Below are 15,850 nucleotides of genomic sequence, written 5' to 3'. Positions count from 1 at the left end.
GTGTTCTTTATTTTTAATTGTGTCATCAAGTCTATGGTACTTTTATCTCAGCCTGAAAGACTCTTTTCAGCATTTCTTCTAGGGCAGTTCTACTGGTAACGAATTTCTTCAGCTTTTGTTTCTATAGAAATATCTTAATTTCTCTTTCATTCTTGAAAGATAGTTTTGATGGATATGGAATTCTTGGTTGCCATTTTTCCCCAAAACTTTTAATATGTTATCCAGCTGCTTTCTGGCCTTTAAGGTGTTTTAGTGGAAGTCAGCTTTTAATCTTATCAAAGATCCCTTGTATATAACAAGCCATTTCTCTTTGCTACTCTCCAAATCATTTCTTTGTCTCTGGATTTCAACAAGCTGGGTGTAATGTGCCTTGGTGTGGATCTCTTTGATCCTGCTTGGACTTCATTCATTGTATGTCTTAGATGTGTATATTCATTTCTTTCCCCATGTTTGGGAACTTTGGGGCCATTATTTCTTCAAATACATATTTAGAGAAACCTTTTTCTCTTTTTTCCTCTGGAGCTCCTGTGAGTATGTTGGTATGTTTCATGGTATCCTATAAATCCTTCAGGCTCTTTTCATTTTTCTTCATTCTTTTTTCTTTCTGCTCCTCAGAGTAGATAATTTCAAGTTTGCTCATCTTTCCTTCAGCCTGCTCAAAACTACTGTTGAACCCCTTTAGTGAGTGTTTTGTTTGTTTGTTTCAGTTATTGTACTTGCCAGCTCAAGAATTTCTATTTGACTTGTTATTATAGTTTCTGTCACTTTGATATTCTCATTTTGTTCATACATCATTTTCTTGATTTCCTTTAGTTTTTTGTCCATAATTTCCTTTAGCTCATTGAACATATTTAAGGCATTTGATGTAATGTCTTTGACCAATAATTCCAATATCTGATCTTCCTCAGGGGTACCTTCTTCAAATTCTTTTTTGTTCCTGTGAATGGGCTCTTCTTTCCTATTTCTTCATAAGTTTTGTAGATCTTTCTTGGTCATAATTGGACATGTTGAGTGTTATGTTGTGGTAATTCTGGAAATATATTTCTCCCACTTATTAGGGATTATTGAATCTTCCTTGTTGAGGGCTAGAACCATCTGTTTGTGACTTTTCCAAATTATTTTTGCAAGGTGTGTTCCTTATTGTGTGTTGTCATTGAACTTTCTGTTCCATTGTTCCTGCAGTCAGCCAGTGACCTAACAAAGATTTCCATAAATGTCTGGCTACCAAAGTGGAGGTAAAGTATTGCCTTTTAAAATCTCCTAGAAGCTACTTCAGCCTGTGAGGGTTGAAACAATGACTGCCAGCCTTTGTGATAGCCTCTCAGCAATCAAAAGGAATACCAGTGCTCAGGACACAATGCTGGTGGTCAGAGGACAAGGTCCTTATTGCCCACCCTGGCTTCAGCAAGCTGCGTCTGGAATATGACCCAGCCCTGCTTCAACTTTTTGTGGCAGGAGTGGGAGATGGGGGGTGGCAGCCAATATCTTATGAGAGGCTGAAATTCACTGAAATTGATTGACATTTACCAGTTTCTTTACCAGTCTTTCTCCTTGGTGCTGAAAGCATTTGACTAGACCCCAAAGTTCCAACATACTTGATTCATGTAAGTTCCATAGTTATTTAGGTAAGGGGATACATTTTTGGAGCTTCCTGTTCTGCCATCTGCTGTCTAGACATAGGCCTTTATTTCTTCTGGATAAATACTTAAGAGTGAACTAGGAAGTATGTTTAATTCTTTAGAAACTGCTAAACTGCTTTCCAAAGTGGTAGTACCATTTACATCCCTGCCAGCAGTGTGTGCAAGCTCCAGTTGCTCAGCATACTACATCTTTCCCAATAGTGAGAATGGTCAGGCTTTTAAATTTTAGATATTCTAATAAATATGAAGCTATATTCCATTGTGGTTTTAATTTGCATTTCCCCAGTGCCTATGATGTTGAGTGTCTTGTCATATTCTTATTTGCCATCCATATTTCTCCTTTTGAGAGTCATCTGTTCAATCTTTTGCTCATTTTTAATTAGGTTGTTTGCTCTCTTAGTATTGAGTTTTGAGGGTTCTTTATTCTGAATACAAGTCCTTTATCAGATAATGTGATTTGGAAACATTTTCTTCCAATCTGTGGCTTATGTTTTCATTCTTTTAACAGAGTTTTTTGGAGATTATTATTAACCTGCTAATTATTATTATTATTAGGTGGGTCGTCGTATTTACTCATCGCAAAATAGCAGAGCAGCTATTATTATTTCTGTTTTACAGGTGAAGAAATTAAGGCTTAGAGGAGTTAGTCATTTGCCCAGGGTCACAAATTAGAAAGTAATGGAGCAAGAATTTGGACCCAGGACCATCTGAGTCCTCAGCCTGGGCCCTTCTCCCCAGTTCTGGGCTCATGGCTACCTCCCAGTGCTGGGATGGAGCCTCTCTGGGGTGTTTGGCCCCACTGCCACTGCTACTAGCGATGTAGGCCTGCTGAGCCCCTCCCATGTCCCCATCTTTCCATCTCCTTCCTCCAGGCTGGTGGAGGAAGTGAAGGAGCTGTGTGATGGCCTGGAGTTAGAAAATGAAGATGTGTACATGGCATCCACCTTTGGGGACTTCATCCAGCTGTTAGTGAGGAAGCTGCGAGGGGACGATGAGGAGGGCGAATGCAGCATTGACTACGTGAGTGCTGGGCCCTCCCTGCAGCAGGCCCTGCAGAGCCCTCAGGCAGCTGCATCTATGACTACATAAGACAAGAGGGGAAACCTGGGCATTCAGAAAGCCAGGGCCCCAGGAGCCCACCCTTCAGTTTCCCACACTCTCCCTGCACCCGGGATAGCCTGGGGATGTCAGTACAGTGGGGCCAACTAGCCAGAGGATGTTGCTGTCTGATGCTCAGGACATGGGCCAAACTCTGAGTCCCAAGGCATGTGATCAAGATATTAAGAAGAGACTTTTAGTTCCCAGTAAGGAAACAAATAATCCTATACATTCAACTTGTGCGTATGGAAGTGTGACAAGTAATTGAAAATCTATTTTTTAAGGAGATTAAGAAATCTTCCCTGAGCTATCCTGGTAGACTGCCACCTCCCGTAAGAATGGGCTTTGGCATAGTTTGTTTGGCTGGCAGATTGGAACAAAAGTGGGTGAAGAAAGTACAGGGGCCAAGGTGGACCCCAGGGTGTCCTTGGGATTGAGGACAAATGACTGACGAACAGATTTCAGGAGGAGGATCATATCCCAGAGGTGCCAGCGTTCAGGGAGGAATTGCCAATCCACAGGGATGTGAGTGGTGGGTGGTGGCATGTCTGGGGGTTGCCAAGGGCCTCACTACCCACTGGCATTTTCCTCTGTCTGAGAGTCCTCTTAGCCCACCCTAAGGAGGCTGAGGAGCCAGCCCAAGGTGGCACAGGGAGTAGGTGGAAGCGCAGGGCTCCCGCCAGGCAGCCTGGCCTCAGAGCCTGTCCTTTGTCTCTCCCCTCTTCAGCTGTTGCCCACATGCAGCTCTGAAGCCTCAGGAGGCCCCTGGGCAGTGCGTGTGTGTGACTGTATGGCCGTCTGTATATGCCTCCTGCACCCTGCATGGGTTTGTGCTTGTCACTGGGGCCTTTCTTTCAGGTGGAAATGGCAGTGAACAAGCGCACCGTCCGCATGCCCCACCAGCTCTTCATTGGGGGGGCATTTGTGGATGCCGAGGGCGCCAAGACCTCTGAGACCATCAATCCCACTGATGGAAGTGTGAGTGCAGGCCCAGCACCCCTTCTCCACATTCCCCAGCCTCCCTGTCCTTCCTTCCCTGCCCCCACTGGCCTCTGGGGGTCCTGACCCTGAGAGTCTCTGCTTGGACATGTGCCTTTGAGAGGGATGGGAAAGAATGCTAGGTCGTTTCCAGCCCACCCTACTGGAGTGGAGTGGAGAGGAGGTGCAGGGTGGTGGCGGGTGGCAGGAGGGCTCGGAAGGGTCTTGCACCTGCTTCAGAGACTAGGAACAGAGTTCCTCCTACCTCAAGGAAGAAATTAGGCCACTACCACACCTCCACACTTCAGCAGTAGCCCCAGTGTGAGACTACCTTGTCTACTACTTGAGCCCTCCACCATTAGGACATTCTTCTTCGACTTGAGTCGTGTGTTTGCCGCTCTCTCTTGACTGTGACCTTGTGGCATCATGAGCCAAAGCACGCCCATGGTAGATACACACATGAACATATCCGAACACAGGTTTCAAGCTTTTATGGCTGCACACTGACATTTTTCTATCCTGTACATCCTATAGAATTGGCCGAGTCCTTGCAGAAGACAGAGAGCACACTCAAAATGAGTCATTTGAGGGGAGTTAATGAAAGACTCATCTGCAAAGGGAGAGGGAGGGAGTAGGGACACAGACAGGACCGTGCAGTGCCCTTGGGATGGAGCATCAGGAGGGGCTGAGGATGGGGCCTTGGCAGAAGGGGCATGGCTGTCTGTGGTGGCAGACAGGAGGCACTGGCTTTGCCCTCCCTGGGCTGCCCTCACCATACTCCACCAGCTCCCCTCACCACACCCAGCAGGCACCGAGGTGAGGGAGCCTGCACGGATGGCACACTCAGGGCAGGAACGGGGTGGGGACCTTGGGGTGTAGACACACAAACAGCCCTCTCCCAGGCCCCTGTCTTCCCTTCCTGTGTAAGCCCTCCCAGGGCTGTCATTTGGCCATGCTTCTCCTCCACACCTGCCCATGTGGCCGGGGGCCGCCTCGGTGGGGCCCCAGGAGGAGGCCAGGAAAGTGGGCAGGGGTATCTGTGTGCAACTGGCTTAGGGAGAACTTCTCATGGCTGTGCTTCCACTATAGGTCATCTGCCAGGTATCCCTGGCCCAAGTCACTGACGTCGACAAGGCAGTGGCCGCAGCCAAGGATGCCTTTGAGAATGGACGGTGGGGGAAGATCAGTGCGCGGGACCGGGGCCGGCTGCTGTACAGGTGGGAGCCCAAAATGTACCTGCCAGCCACTGCCACCGTCAGCTTCCAGGTGGTGGCGGGGGGTGGGGGGCACTTCTGTGGAGTCCTACCTGCCAGGAGGAGCTGGGTCCTGGGGAGGCCATGGGACCGAGGCCATCAGATGGACCAGGCTGGGGCTCCTTGCCTGAGGCTCAGAAAAGGCTTCTCAGAGGAAGGGATGTGAGACACAGGAGGCATTTCAGCAGAGTGGCCCCAGGGGAGGTGCCTGGTGGAGGTGAGAAGGTGCCGAAGCCAAGGGCTGCTTCCAAAGTGGGCGCAGGCTGGGCCTCCCAGGCAGGCAAAGCACCTCCCTCATCAGCCTGGGCTGGAGGGGACTTAGCTCCTGCACGCAGAAGACAGCAAGGGCCAGAGAGGGGCTGGCCTGGTCTCTGCTTGCTCAGCCTGGCTCTGACTACTGGAATCTATAGGTTTCACATTTTCTATTAAAAAAAAAAATTTAAGCCAGGGAGAAAGGGGCCTTCTCTCCTTAGTTCCAGTTCAGACGTCTTAGGCAAGGACTTATGATGACTTTAGCTTATGACCTTAGAGTAAGAGGAAGGCCTGGAAGAGAGGTGCTGTGCCCCTGGAACCACAGGGCCTGGCGGGAGAAGAAGCAGTCACCCTCACAGAGGTGGGGTGATGTTCCTGGGAGAAAGGAGGGTGCGGCTAGATGAGCCGAGAACACAGGCGTCTTGGGGTCTGGCTCTTTCGCTGGGGTCCTGGGAACCTCTAAGGGTGCGAAGCTGGGTTATGGTGTGGTCCCAGCGAAGCTCCTCACCTGGCAGGAGATACGCTGCCTTGGCCTTGCGGTCAGAATGGCTTCTGTTTCTATTATACTCCAGAGGCCAGAAAAGCCAGGGCAGCCCAGCAGCAGGAAACTAGAGAGAGGGGTTGCAAGAGCATGGTTTGCAAAACCGAATGGAGATTAGGGTTGAGGCAGGGAGGGCTGTGGGGGCTGGGCATGCCCAGACTTTCATAGGTTCCAGTCCCTTTTGCAAGCCCCTCAATTCTAGAAAGGCGCTGGCTGCTCCTGGAGGTTAGGAGGATCTGTGAAACAGGCACGACAGATGGCGGGAGAACCTCTGGCCTGGGCCCTGTGTGCGCGTTTGGTGGACCGCACGGCCGACAGCGCGTGTGGGGTCCCTCCCTGGGCCTCTGCTGCCATCTGGTGGCTTGTGTCATAACAGATCCTGCTCACCCACAATGACAGTGAGGGGGCACCCTGGGCAGCTATAAGTGGACCCGTTCCTGTCCTGTGCAAACTCTCAGGCCCCGTGGAGACCTGGGAGTGCCCATTACTGGTTCTGCCTCAGCTCAGCATGACAGAAGCTGGGTCTAGGTGTCCTGGAGGGGGCAGTACAGGTACTCCCAGATAAATGGCTGCAGAGCACCCTGTCAGGGTGGCGGGACCACCGTGGGTGTTAGGGAACACGAAATTCACTGCAGGAGTCAGACATTACACAATTGTGGAAGCTAGGAAGAAGGATCCAGAGGGAGAGTTAGACAAGGTTCCTAGGCAGTCCCCTGAACTCCTGGTGGACAGGATAGAACCTCCAGGGAGTAGGAGCAGCCGTATCCAGCTGCCGAGTGGGGCCACAAAGAGGAGCTCCTGGGAAAGACCATGGGGGAGCTGCTGGCTCTGCCCAGATACCACTGTGGTCCACGGTCGAGAATCTGATGGTGGTCCAGGCTGCTGGTGGTCAGTAGGGCCGGCTGAGCCTGCTGGGCACCCCTGCATCTGCCCTGCAGACCTTCAGAGGGAGATGGCAGCAGCTTCACTTCTCATGCACTGCTACCCTGGCACCCAGGGACTGGGCTCTGGGGAGCATGGGTGCCAGGGTGTGAATTCAGCAGCCTAACTGAATTGACAATAGAATAGTCCTGCAAGGCAGCCTCTCAGAGCTTCCCAAATAGTGCACTCGGGTGATGGTTACTTTAGAAAGTGTGTCCTGAGAACTGGATTGATGACACAGCCATGTCACACACAGGTGGAATTATCTAGAAATGTGGGGGATTCAGAGGATTGGGGCTGATGAAGGAGAAGGATGTGAGCAGGGGAGGCATGGCACACCACAAGCTTTAGTGGGCTGCGGGTTGGGCAGGGTTGCAGGAGACCAGCAGTGAGACTGTCCCGAGGCTGCCATGTGGGCTTCCACATCCAGGTGACAACACACAGTGATGCAGCGGGAGCCTCTGGGTCTGAGGGCTGCCAAGGGCAGTAGCAGCTTTCACCTTATCAGTGCAAGGCCCTATTTTATCAATGGGCAACAACTGCTGGTTGAGGTTCCTCCGGGTATGCAAAGCAGCAGACCCTAAGTGGCTAAAAATGTACCTGTTTGGGCTACTTTAAGCCTAACTGGGAGTGGGAAAATTTGAGTTTGGTGCCAGCAGGCTTTGGAGCAAATGGGTCTCATTTATATAACAAAGAGGCAGCTCCTGTCTTCGCAGCTGGGGAGCCCAGTCCTCTGTCGGCCGCTAGGTGGTGTTTTCACTATTTGCTGTACAAAATCGGTTTTTCTCAGGAACCGATTTACGCATGGGCTCTTCTTGCCCAGGGTGGCCTCGCTCAGTTGGTTTTATGCAGCAAACCTGAGCTGAGTGCTTCCCAGTGCTGTGCTGGAGCTGTGCGCCGCAAAGAGCAGGGAACCAGACAATGGCCTGCCTCCTGCAGCCTGCATTCCAGTGGGCAGGCAAATGGTGATGAAATGATCATCTACCTGAATGTCTGTTACAAACTGTAGTGGTGGGGGAGTGAAGAAAGGCAGAGGAGGCTATCAGAGGATGTGACAGGGAGCTCCGATCAGTCAGAACATGGGTGGGGATTTGGGTCGGCTTCCCAGAGGGTGCAGCATTTGAGTCCGTGTCTGAAACAAGTACAGAAGGCTGAGAGGAGAAACAGGAGTGTGGAAAGCAGGCCCAGACGTGCAACACAGCCCCCAAAAGCCCCAAGGCAGGAGGCCTGACTGACCTGAGCACCTGGAAGAGGCTGATGTGAGGAGGGGGAGGGAGGCAGAGGGGCTGGGGTCTTGCGGCCCCAGAATGAAATGGAAATGGCTGGGAGCTGCTCGGCCAGGCACAGAGTTGCAGGTGCATCCTGAGTGGCGTGGACAGCTGTCACGGGTCCTGGTGGGTGTAGGCAGGTGAGGACCGGAGCAGCCTTGGGGTGCATGTGGGCTTCGTGGTGCCTGTGTGCAGAGGGGAGCAGTGTGGGAAACAGCTGGCAGGCTTTGGTCCCACACTTGCCTCTGGGCCCGAGCTGCCCTGTCTGCAAGGCTGAGTTTGCTCTGGGCCTGTGGTCTCCACTTTCCCTGTCCACCCTCCTCCTAGGGGATGAGAGGGGCACTCTCATAACTCCCAGGCTGCCCACAGCTGCACATCCGTCAGAATCAAGGGAGGGCAACCTGACCTCGGCATGCTCAAACTGAAGCCGGTCTGTGTAAACACGCCAGCCCCCACGTTGCTCCCTAGTCAGCCCTCCTGTGATGGGGATGGGGCCACCTCTCCACCTCTGGAGATGCCAGCCTCAGGAGCATGCCCCCACCATCCTGGGCTGAACGGTTGGTTTATTGGTGCTGGAAAGATGGACTTTCTCCTGGTTCAAGCTTTCCAAAGACAGGAAGGGCGGCCTCTTGGGCCGTGACCCCTTTGCTGTCTGCAGCAAGTGGGTGAATGCCTCTGCAGGATAATTTCAGAGGAACAGGATAAAGTAGTGGATCCACAAATACTTCAGGAAGGAAGGGAGAGAAGATCGAGGAAAGGAGAGAGGGACAGAGGGTGTCATCCTCACAGCTATCCGGTGGAGTAAACAGTGCTGGCCCATTGCATGGATCAGAAACAGAGGTCCGCACATCTGAGAGTGGCAGACCTGGGGTAGAGGGCAGGGCCCCAGCTCCTTGAAGAGGGCCTTGTGAGGGCAGATGAGGCCGTGCCAGGCCTGAGCCCACCTCCTGCCTTCCCTCACCCTGGCCAGGTTGGCAGATCTCATGGAGCAGCACCAGGAGGAGCTGGCCACCATCGAGGCCCTGGATGCGGGTGCCGTCTACACGCTGGCCCTGAAGACCCACGTGGGCATGTCCATCCAGACCTTCCGCTACTTTGCCGGCTGGTGTGACAAGATCCAGGTGGGGCCCAGGCTTCCACCCCGTGTGAGCACACACAGAGTGGCCCAGCCGTATATGGGAACTCCAAGGGCAGCACAGTCATCTGCATGCTGCACAGCAAATGACCACAACTGGTGGCTTGGAACAACACCTGTTTATTAGCTTGTGGTCCTGCAGGTGGGAATTCCAGGCAGGCTGGGCTGGGTTCCATGCTAAGGTCTCACAGGGCCAAAGCTAAGGCACTGGCTGGACTGGGCCTTATCTGGAGACTCTGGGACAGAACCTGCATCCAGACGAGTTCTGGTGTTGACAGAGTTCAGTTCCATGTGGATGCAGGGCTGAGGCCGCAGGTCCTTCCCAGCTGCAGGTCCCTGCTCAGGGCGCTCTATCTCCCAGCGGCAGCAGGTCACTCTCGGGCTTGGGATCCCTGTGACACTCTCTTCTGCCTGCTTTTCTGGGGGCTCCTGCAGTTATTCTGGGCTCATGGGCACTATGTCCCCACCTTAAGGTCAACAGGGACAGTCAACACCTCACAGGAGGGAGTGCTCACCATATCTTCAGGCTCCCGCCATCAGTTGTGGAACCTGGGGGATCTCCCTGGGGAGATCCATCCCTGCAGGGCTCATGGCATCTCTGCCAGATCAGATCTGGGCTCCATGGTTCCTCCTCTCCACCAGGGCATGGCAGCGACAAGGGAGGTGGACTGCCTGGTGCCCACCCCTACTCTGCTGCTGTGTAGCTTCTGGCTGCAGCTGGACCCCCCAAGGCCTGGGCCTTCTACACATGCCCAACTGCTTAGAGCTGCGGGGAGGGGGGCACCCGACCCCGCCCCCACCCTCACCCTTTCTTGCTCGAATGTCAAAGCTAGAGGCTTTGCTGGTACCAGGACCAGCTTCCACCCAAGGGCTCTGCCTGCCAGGCTCAGAGTGGAGCAAACACCTTGCCCTCCAGCTGCTCCCCTGCCTGTCTCTCAAGCCTCAGGTCACACCTAAGCTGGTGGTTTTGACTTCCTCCTGGAGACCCTGGTGGAGACTCGCTGCCCAGAGGGGAAGGGGTGTGGCCCCTGGGCCCCTGGGTGACTGCCCCTGTTCCTCTTCCAGGGCTCCACCATCCCCATCAACCAAGCCAGACCCAACCGCAACCTGACCTTGACCAGGAAGGAGCCTGTTGGGTGAGTTCCTGCCCAGGGCGAGGTGCAGCCTCGCGGCGCTTTCCATGCAGTACACGGAACTATAGCACGGCCTGCGGGAGCCCACAGCACCCTGTGCGTGCGTTTATCAAACAGCCACACGTGCTTCTAGAGCACCTGCTCCATGCCAGGCACTGTTGTAAGGACTTGAGGACAATTGTATTTAATCCCCCAGTAACACTGGATCAGTCAGGTCCAGGGTGGGAAACGAGTAAACCCAAAAAATGTCCAAAATGGGTATGGTGGTCAGTGTTCATAAAGATGAGGAACTCCTGCACAGCACTGAGGAACAGGAAACATAGAACAAAGGAGGAACAGGCAGAGGATGAGAGCCACTCAGCAGGAGGAGTGCGGACCCCGCTGGATGCCAAGCATGTAGGCGCCGGGAAATGAACCTGGCATGAGGCACCTCACCTCGCCACCCGGTGGCCCCAGGGCAGGAGTGGGGAGAAGGGCTTGGAACACAGCCACAGGGCTCTGGGTTTTCCCTGCTAGAGGAAACTGGGCAGTGACCACTCGAGGCCATACGTCCTGATTTGGCCCCAGTCCTGGTGAGTCACTCACACGCGTGCCTGAGGAGGCTTACCCAAGGGTGCATGGCCGCTGTGCTTGGCCGGTGACAGCAAACACCAGAGCAGCAGGTGCTGGTGCAGCCCTGATCCATGATCTGCACTGAGGATGCACCTGCAACTGGACCTAGAGAGCCCCAGCCCTGGGTCCACCCTCACTGCACCTGCACGCGGTGACAGGAGAGCCTGGCCAGGGTGACCTGGGAGCAGGGCCCAGCTGGCATCAGCACCACAGTCATTCCCGCCTGCTCTGTGCCCCTTGGAGGGTGGGGGAACCTCACAGCTGTGGGCGTGGCCAAAGGCCCCTCAGCTCCACCTGAATGTTGGAGTGTTTGCAAGGAGAACGTGCTCCAATGTCCCTGTGTCACTGACAGCTAGTGCAGATGAACAACCAAGTCTTCAAGCACGGGCTGGAGGAGGCTCCTGTGGGAAAGTGGGCTGTGGACCCTAGAGCCCCAGAGAGGAGCCAGGCTGCAGGTGGAGGCATCACCTCCAGGGTCCCCACAGAGGACATCGGGCAATGTCTGCACATGGTTTTGGTTATTCCAACAGAGGGGGTAATACAGTACAGCCCCCCACAACAAAGAACTGCCCCGCCCCAAATGTCAGTAGTGTGGGAGCCAAGAAACCCTGCTATGGGGCAGTGGTCAGAGACCTTTGCGTGCTTTGAAAGGGGCTGGGCTGGGCAGGGCAGGGTGGGTCGTGGCTCACCTGGGGCCACAGTTCAGAGCCACACTTGGGTCTGTGAGGCTGCCCACCCTCCCAGGTGCTAGCATGGGGTTGGGGGGTGTCCACCCCCATCAGACTGAGAAGAAACGGACACTCTGTCACCCAGAAGCATCCCTGTGTCACCCTGTGAGGCTGGCCTTGGACCCGGGACTCTGGGCTCCCAGTCAGCACCCCAGTGTGAACACATCCTGCCCTGGGGCCTGGTCCCAGCAGCTCACACAGACCAAGGCTCGCCCAAAGGCAGGCAGGCAGGGCCACTGCTGACTATGCACCTGGCTGGTCGCAATTCTGGAACTAATGGTCTCTGCCTGGCAGGGAGGCCACCAGGGCCTCTGGGCTTCACCCCTCCTCACCTTCACAGTGGGAATGTTCTGGAGCTGGAACCCAAGGTTGGAATCCCAGCTCCTCCCCTTTCTAGGGCTAGCTCCCAGCCTGTCTGTACTCAGTCTCCCCAACTGTCAAATGGTAATAAAACAGTCCTGTCCTCATTGAGTTGTTTTGATGGGTGAGCGTCAGGTGTCTAGGGCACAGCGTACTGTGAAGGAGTTAGGAGGGCCAGGTGAAGGAGCCTGCAGCGCCGGGCCTCCTGGGTGATGGGGCTAAGAGGAGAATTCTGTATGTGGTTCTGAGAAGGAGCAGAGTCCAGCTCTTTCGGATGTTCATATTAGGAAATTTACAAGAAACCGTGTCACTGCTCCACTTGGAATCCTCGGGTGGCTCCCCAGTGCCCTTGACATGGAATCAAACTCCTCGCTTGGCCGTGCAATCCAGGTCTGGTATCCTGGCCCCCTCCCCAGTCCACTGTGGTTGGCTGTGCTGGTCTCGTGGATCCTAGGCCCTCCACACTCATGCCCTGCTGAGCACTTGCACCTGTGTCCCACCTCCAGCCTTCACCAGCTGTCCTCCGGCTCTCATCTGTGATGCATCCCCCAGACCTCTGCTCCCAGCCTGCCCTCTCTAATCTATAATCCCATTTTATTCTCTGTGTGAGCATTCAGACTGATGCTGCCCTGTGCCCATGCCTGTCATCATCCCAGCACACCTGCAGTGTCCCATAAATACTGCAGAATGACTGAGTGATCAGACCTAGAGAGCCCCAGCCCTGGGTCCATCCTCACTGCACCTGCACACGGTGCCAGAGGAGGACCTGGCCAGGGTGAGGGGCTGCCCATCTCCTCCCCTGGCCAATGCCACAGCAACCTTGGCAGTGAGGCTGCAGCTGCCTCATGGGGAGCCCTTTCCCCTCATGTCCTCAGCTGCACCCTGGCCAAACAGCCACTCGAGCTCCCTAGTGAGCCAAGCATTTCTTGGGGACACCAAGAAACCTTGTTTGGTGTCCCCTGCCCAAGCTCCATGCTCCCAAGAGAGAGAAGGAACTCCACCCTCACCATCCACGCAGCTCCCCAGGAGTGTCAGAGGGCAGAGGAGGGACGGGCTCAGGGCTGCACAGCAAGAGAATGGCCCCGAGGGAGGGAGGGACAGGCCTAAGACCCACGGGGTGGTTGTCTCACTGGATGTCCACTCAGTCTCCCACCAAGAAAGGCCACTAGGAATCAGAGGCAGCAAGGCTAATGAAGGTCGGTTCTCACAGCAGCTGGACAGGGAGGATTCACCTGGGCCTGGGTCCTGCAGCCCTGCTCCTTTGACCCCGTGCCAGGGCTGGCTCTGCACACTCCGGTCCCGGGGCTCAGCCTTTCCCCTAACCAGTGAGTGTGGGCGTCAGTTCGGGCTGCTGTAGAAGGGACCACCAATCCAGGGCTTAATCAATGGAAACTCATCTCCCGGTTCTGGGAGCTGGAAATCTGAGGTCAGATGTGGGCAGAGCTGGTTCCGCATGAGTGCTGTGAGGGTCTGTCCTGACCTCTCTCCTGGCATCTGGTGGCTGCTGGTGACCTTCGGCCTTCCTTGGCTTGCAGGGAGCCCCCGTCTCTGCCTCATGCCCTCTTGGCATTCCCACTGTGAGAGTCTGTCTCTCCATGTGGTGTTCTTTGTATGAGGACAGCATTCCTCCTGAATTAGGGACCCACCCACCCCAGTGCTACCATATCCTAATTAATTACAACACAGCAATCTGGTCTCCAAGCAAGGGCATGCCCTTAGACTCTGGAGATTAGGGCTTCAGCATACGAACTGGGGAGTGGGGGCACAATTCAGCACATAATTGTGGGGTTTTTCTGATGTGTTTTCTTTTCCGAGCTCGCCTCAGCCCCATTCACTGTAACCAACGGCCTCACCTGCTCCCTGGGAACACTCAGCAGCCCGTGCTGTGCTCCCAATCTCCTGGGTGCATGTGGGGTGTGGGGCAGCTCCCCTATCTCACTGCTCCCCCGCTGCTCCCCCCTGATGCCTCACATGGGTCCTGCCCACCGCCTGGGTCTGGCTAAGCAGCTTTCTTTTGGGGAAACACCCTGTGATGGTGGTGGGGTGGTGACAGCACAGCCTGTGGTCTACGGGGCTCTGTGTGAATGTCCTCATCTGACTGTCCAGCGCTCACCCAGAGTGGTGCTGTATCGGGGGAAGGCAGGGCCACACAGGACTCATACCTGGCCAGTGTGCCTGCTGGTCCCTGGGACTCTGCGGCCTCCCCAGTGCCCACAGTGCTCTGAGTATGAGGCACCTGTGCCCGGCCAGAGGCTCGCTCTAGAACCCAGGGTGGCTCCAACACTGGGCACCATGGCTTCACACAGAGCACCCTGACCTCATCAGTGCTGCCTTGCTGACTCTGTCTTCTGTGCTTGAGGACTGACACCTGGCCTCACACTCTGGAGGACCCTCTCCAGGCCCTCCTGACCCACCCCTGGTGACCCCTGACCCTCTTTAGCTCCCCCTGGCCTGTGTCCTCACCTGTGCCTGCCTGCCATCACCCTCTCTCATTGCCTGTGCCCCAGACAGTTCTACAGCTTCCATCAGAAACGGTCCGGTGTCCCATGCCATCCTGCCCTGCTAGGAAGAGGGGCTGCTGCCAGACCAATTCTTACTGTAGCATCCAGGACAGAAAGAGCAGGCGTGAGCTGCCTCTCTGAGGGACCTTGGGTGCCTTATCAGGAAGCCTGGCTTTGAGAGTGGATTCAGGCCCTGGGTGAGGTGGAGGGAATTGGCAGGTCCACTGTGGGCCTGGTGGAGAAGAGGGACAAAGGCCAACCTCTTTTGTGCGGCAGGGTTTGTGGCATCATCATCCCCTGGAACTATCCCCTGATGATGCTGTCCTGGAAGACAGCTGCCTGCCTGGCTGCCGGGAACACAGTGGTGATCAAGCCTGCTCAGGTGAGTGTGGGTTCACTCTGGACAGGGCCTGCAGGCCATAGAGAGGATCAGGACCTCACTCTATAAGGGAGGAAGGGAAGGGCCTCTCTTGGCCACACGGGCACTGGAAGAAGGGTCCTGCTAATGCCAGCTGCCCTCCATGGGCCCCGCTCTCAGTGGGCAGAGGCATATGTGGCAGGCAGAGCTCTCCAAAGCAGACTCTTTTTCAGCCATGGCTGCTTGAGGCCATCTGGCTGTGCTGGAACTTGCAGCTGCTCGGGTGAGCAGAGGCAGGGATTTCTGCACTCTGGATTCATGGGGCAGAAACCAGGCCCCATGCTCTAAGACACCCTGAGGGGTCTATCCGTAAAGCTGGTGCCATGTCCCTTATGTGGCTTCCGAGACCAGAAGTCCTGGAGAGAAGCAGGGTGAGCGGTGGGATTCGTGGTCCCCATCCCTGCACACAGAAGCTATGCAGTGTGGTGTCTGAGAGGTGTAGGTGGGGGAGTAGAGGCGGGATGTCAAGGGTCACCCAGGCATGCTGGGAAGGTCCTTGGGAGTGAGGACACACCCAGTGAGCCTCAGTTTCTTCATCTGTACGTTGGCAATGACAGCCTGCCTGCTGCCTGCCTCCCAGGATGGTGCATGACATGGCAGGGATGGTGTGCCCAGGAGGGCATCTACTCGCCAGCTTCTTTGGGGTAATTTCATGGCAAGGGCATTGATGTAATGAAAAACAATAATGATGGCTGACATTGATAGTATTTACCCTGAGTCAGGCATGCCTCAAGCATTTCTACATGTATCACAAATTAGGTAATAATTTACATACATTTGCTTATTTAAGCATCACAACAACCCTCTGAGGAGACCTTAACCTCTGGCTTTAAAAACTTATGCTGTGCAGAAGGGAACCCAGGCCTGGCCAGGGGCTGGAGCCCTGCCAGGAGGAGAAGCTAGGGCACCAGAAGTTGGCCCACCCTGATTCCCAGCTGGTGCTGTGGGCACGCTGGCTGGGCGGGCAGGGCCCCCTCTGGTGGCTTTCCTGGGGTCTTCCTGGTGCCACAAT

General features: G+C 54.8%; 1 protein-coding gene across 8 annotated transcripts in view; it reads left to right on the top strand.

The window, feature by feature from the left end:
• The window catches only part of ALDH1L1 (aldehyde dehydrogenase 1 family member L1), a 95,379-nt gene that overhangs the window by 58,588 nt on the left and 20,941 nt on the right, over positions 1-15,850 (top strand). For all 8 annotated transcript variants that reach the window (XR_010118477.1, XM_063630185.1, XM_055259190.2 and 5 more), the window contains 6 exons: positions 2,513-2,660; positions 3,597-3,716; positions 4,806-4,933; positions 8,922-9,072; positions 10,152-10,222; positions 14,697-14,802. Coding sequence is in view for 7 of the 8 variants with exons in the window: in XM_063630185.1 (XP_063486255.1) it covers positions 2,513-2,660; positions 3,597-3,716; positions 4,806-4,933; positions 8,922-9,072; positions 10,152-10,222; positions 14,697-14,802 (724 nt within the window). In the remaining variant the exon portion in view is untranslated. The remainder of the gene's footprint in view (positions 1-2,512; positions 2,661-3,596; positions 3,717-4,805; positions 4,934-8,921; positions 9,073-10,151; positions 10,223-14,696; positions 14,803-15,850) is intronic.

Source organism: Symphalangus syndactylus, chromosome 21 (assembly GCF_028878055.3).
Source record: "Symphalangus syndactylus isolate Jambi chromosome 21, NHGRI_mSymSyn1-v2.1_pri, whole genome shotgun sequence".
Taxonomy (NCBI): domain Eukaryota; kingdom Metazoa; phylum Chordata; class Mammalia; order Primates; family Hylobatidae; genus Symphalangus; species Symphalangus syndactylus.
Note: the sequence above shows the minus strand (reverse complement) of the source record. Positions and strands in the feature narration are given on the sequence as shown.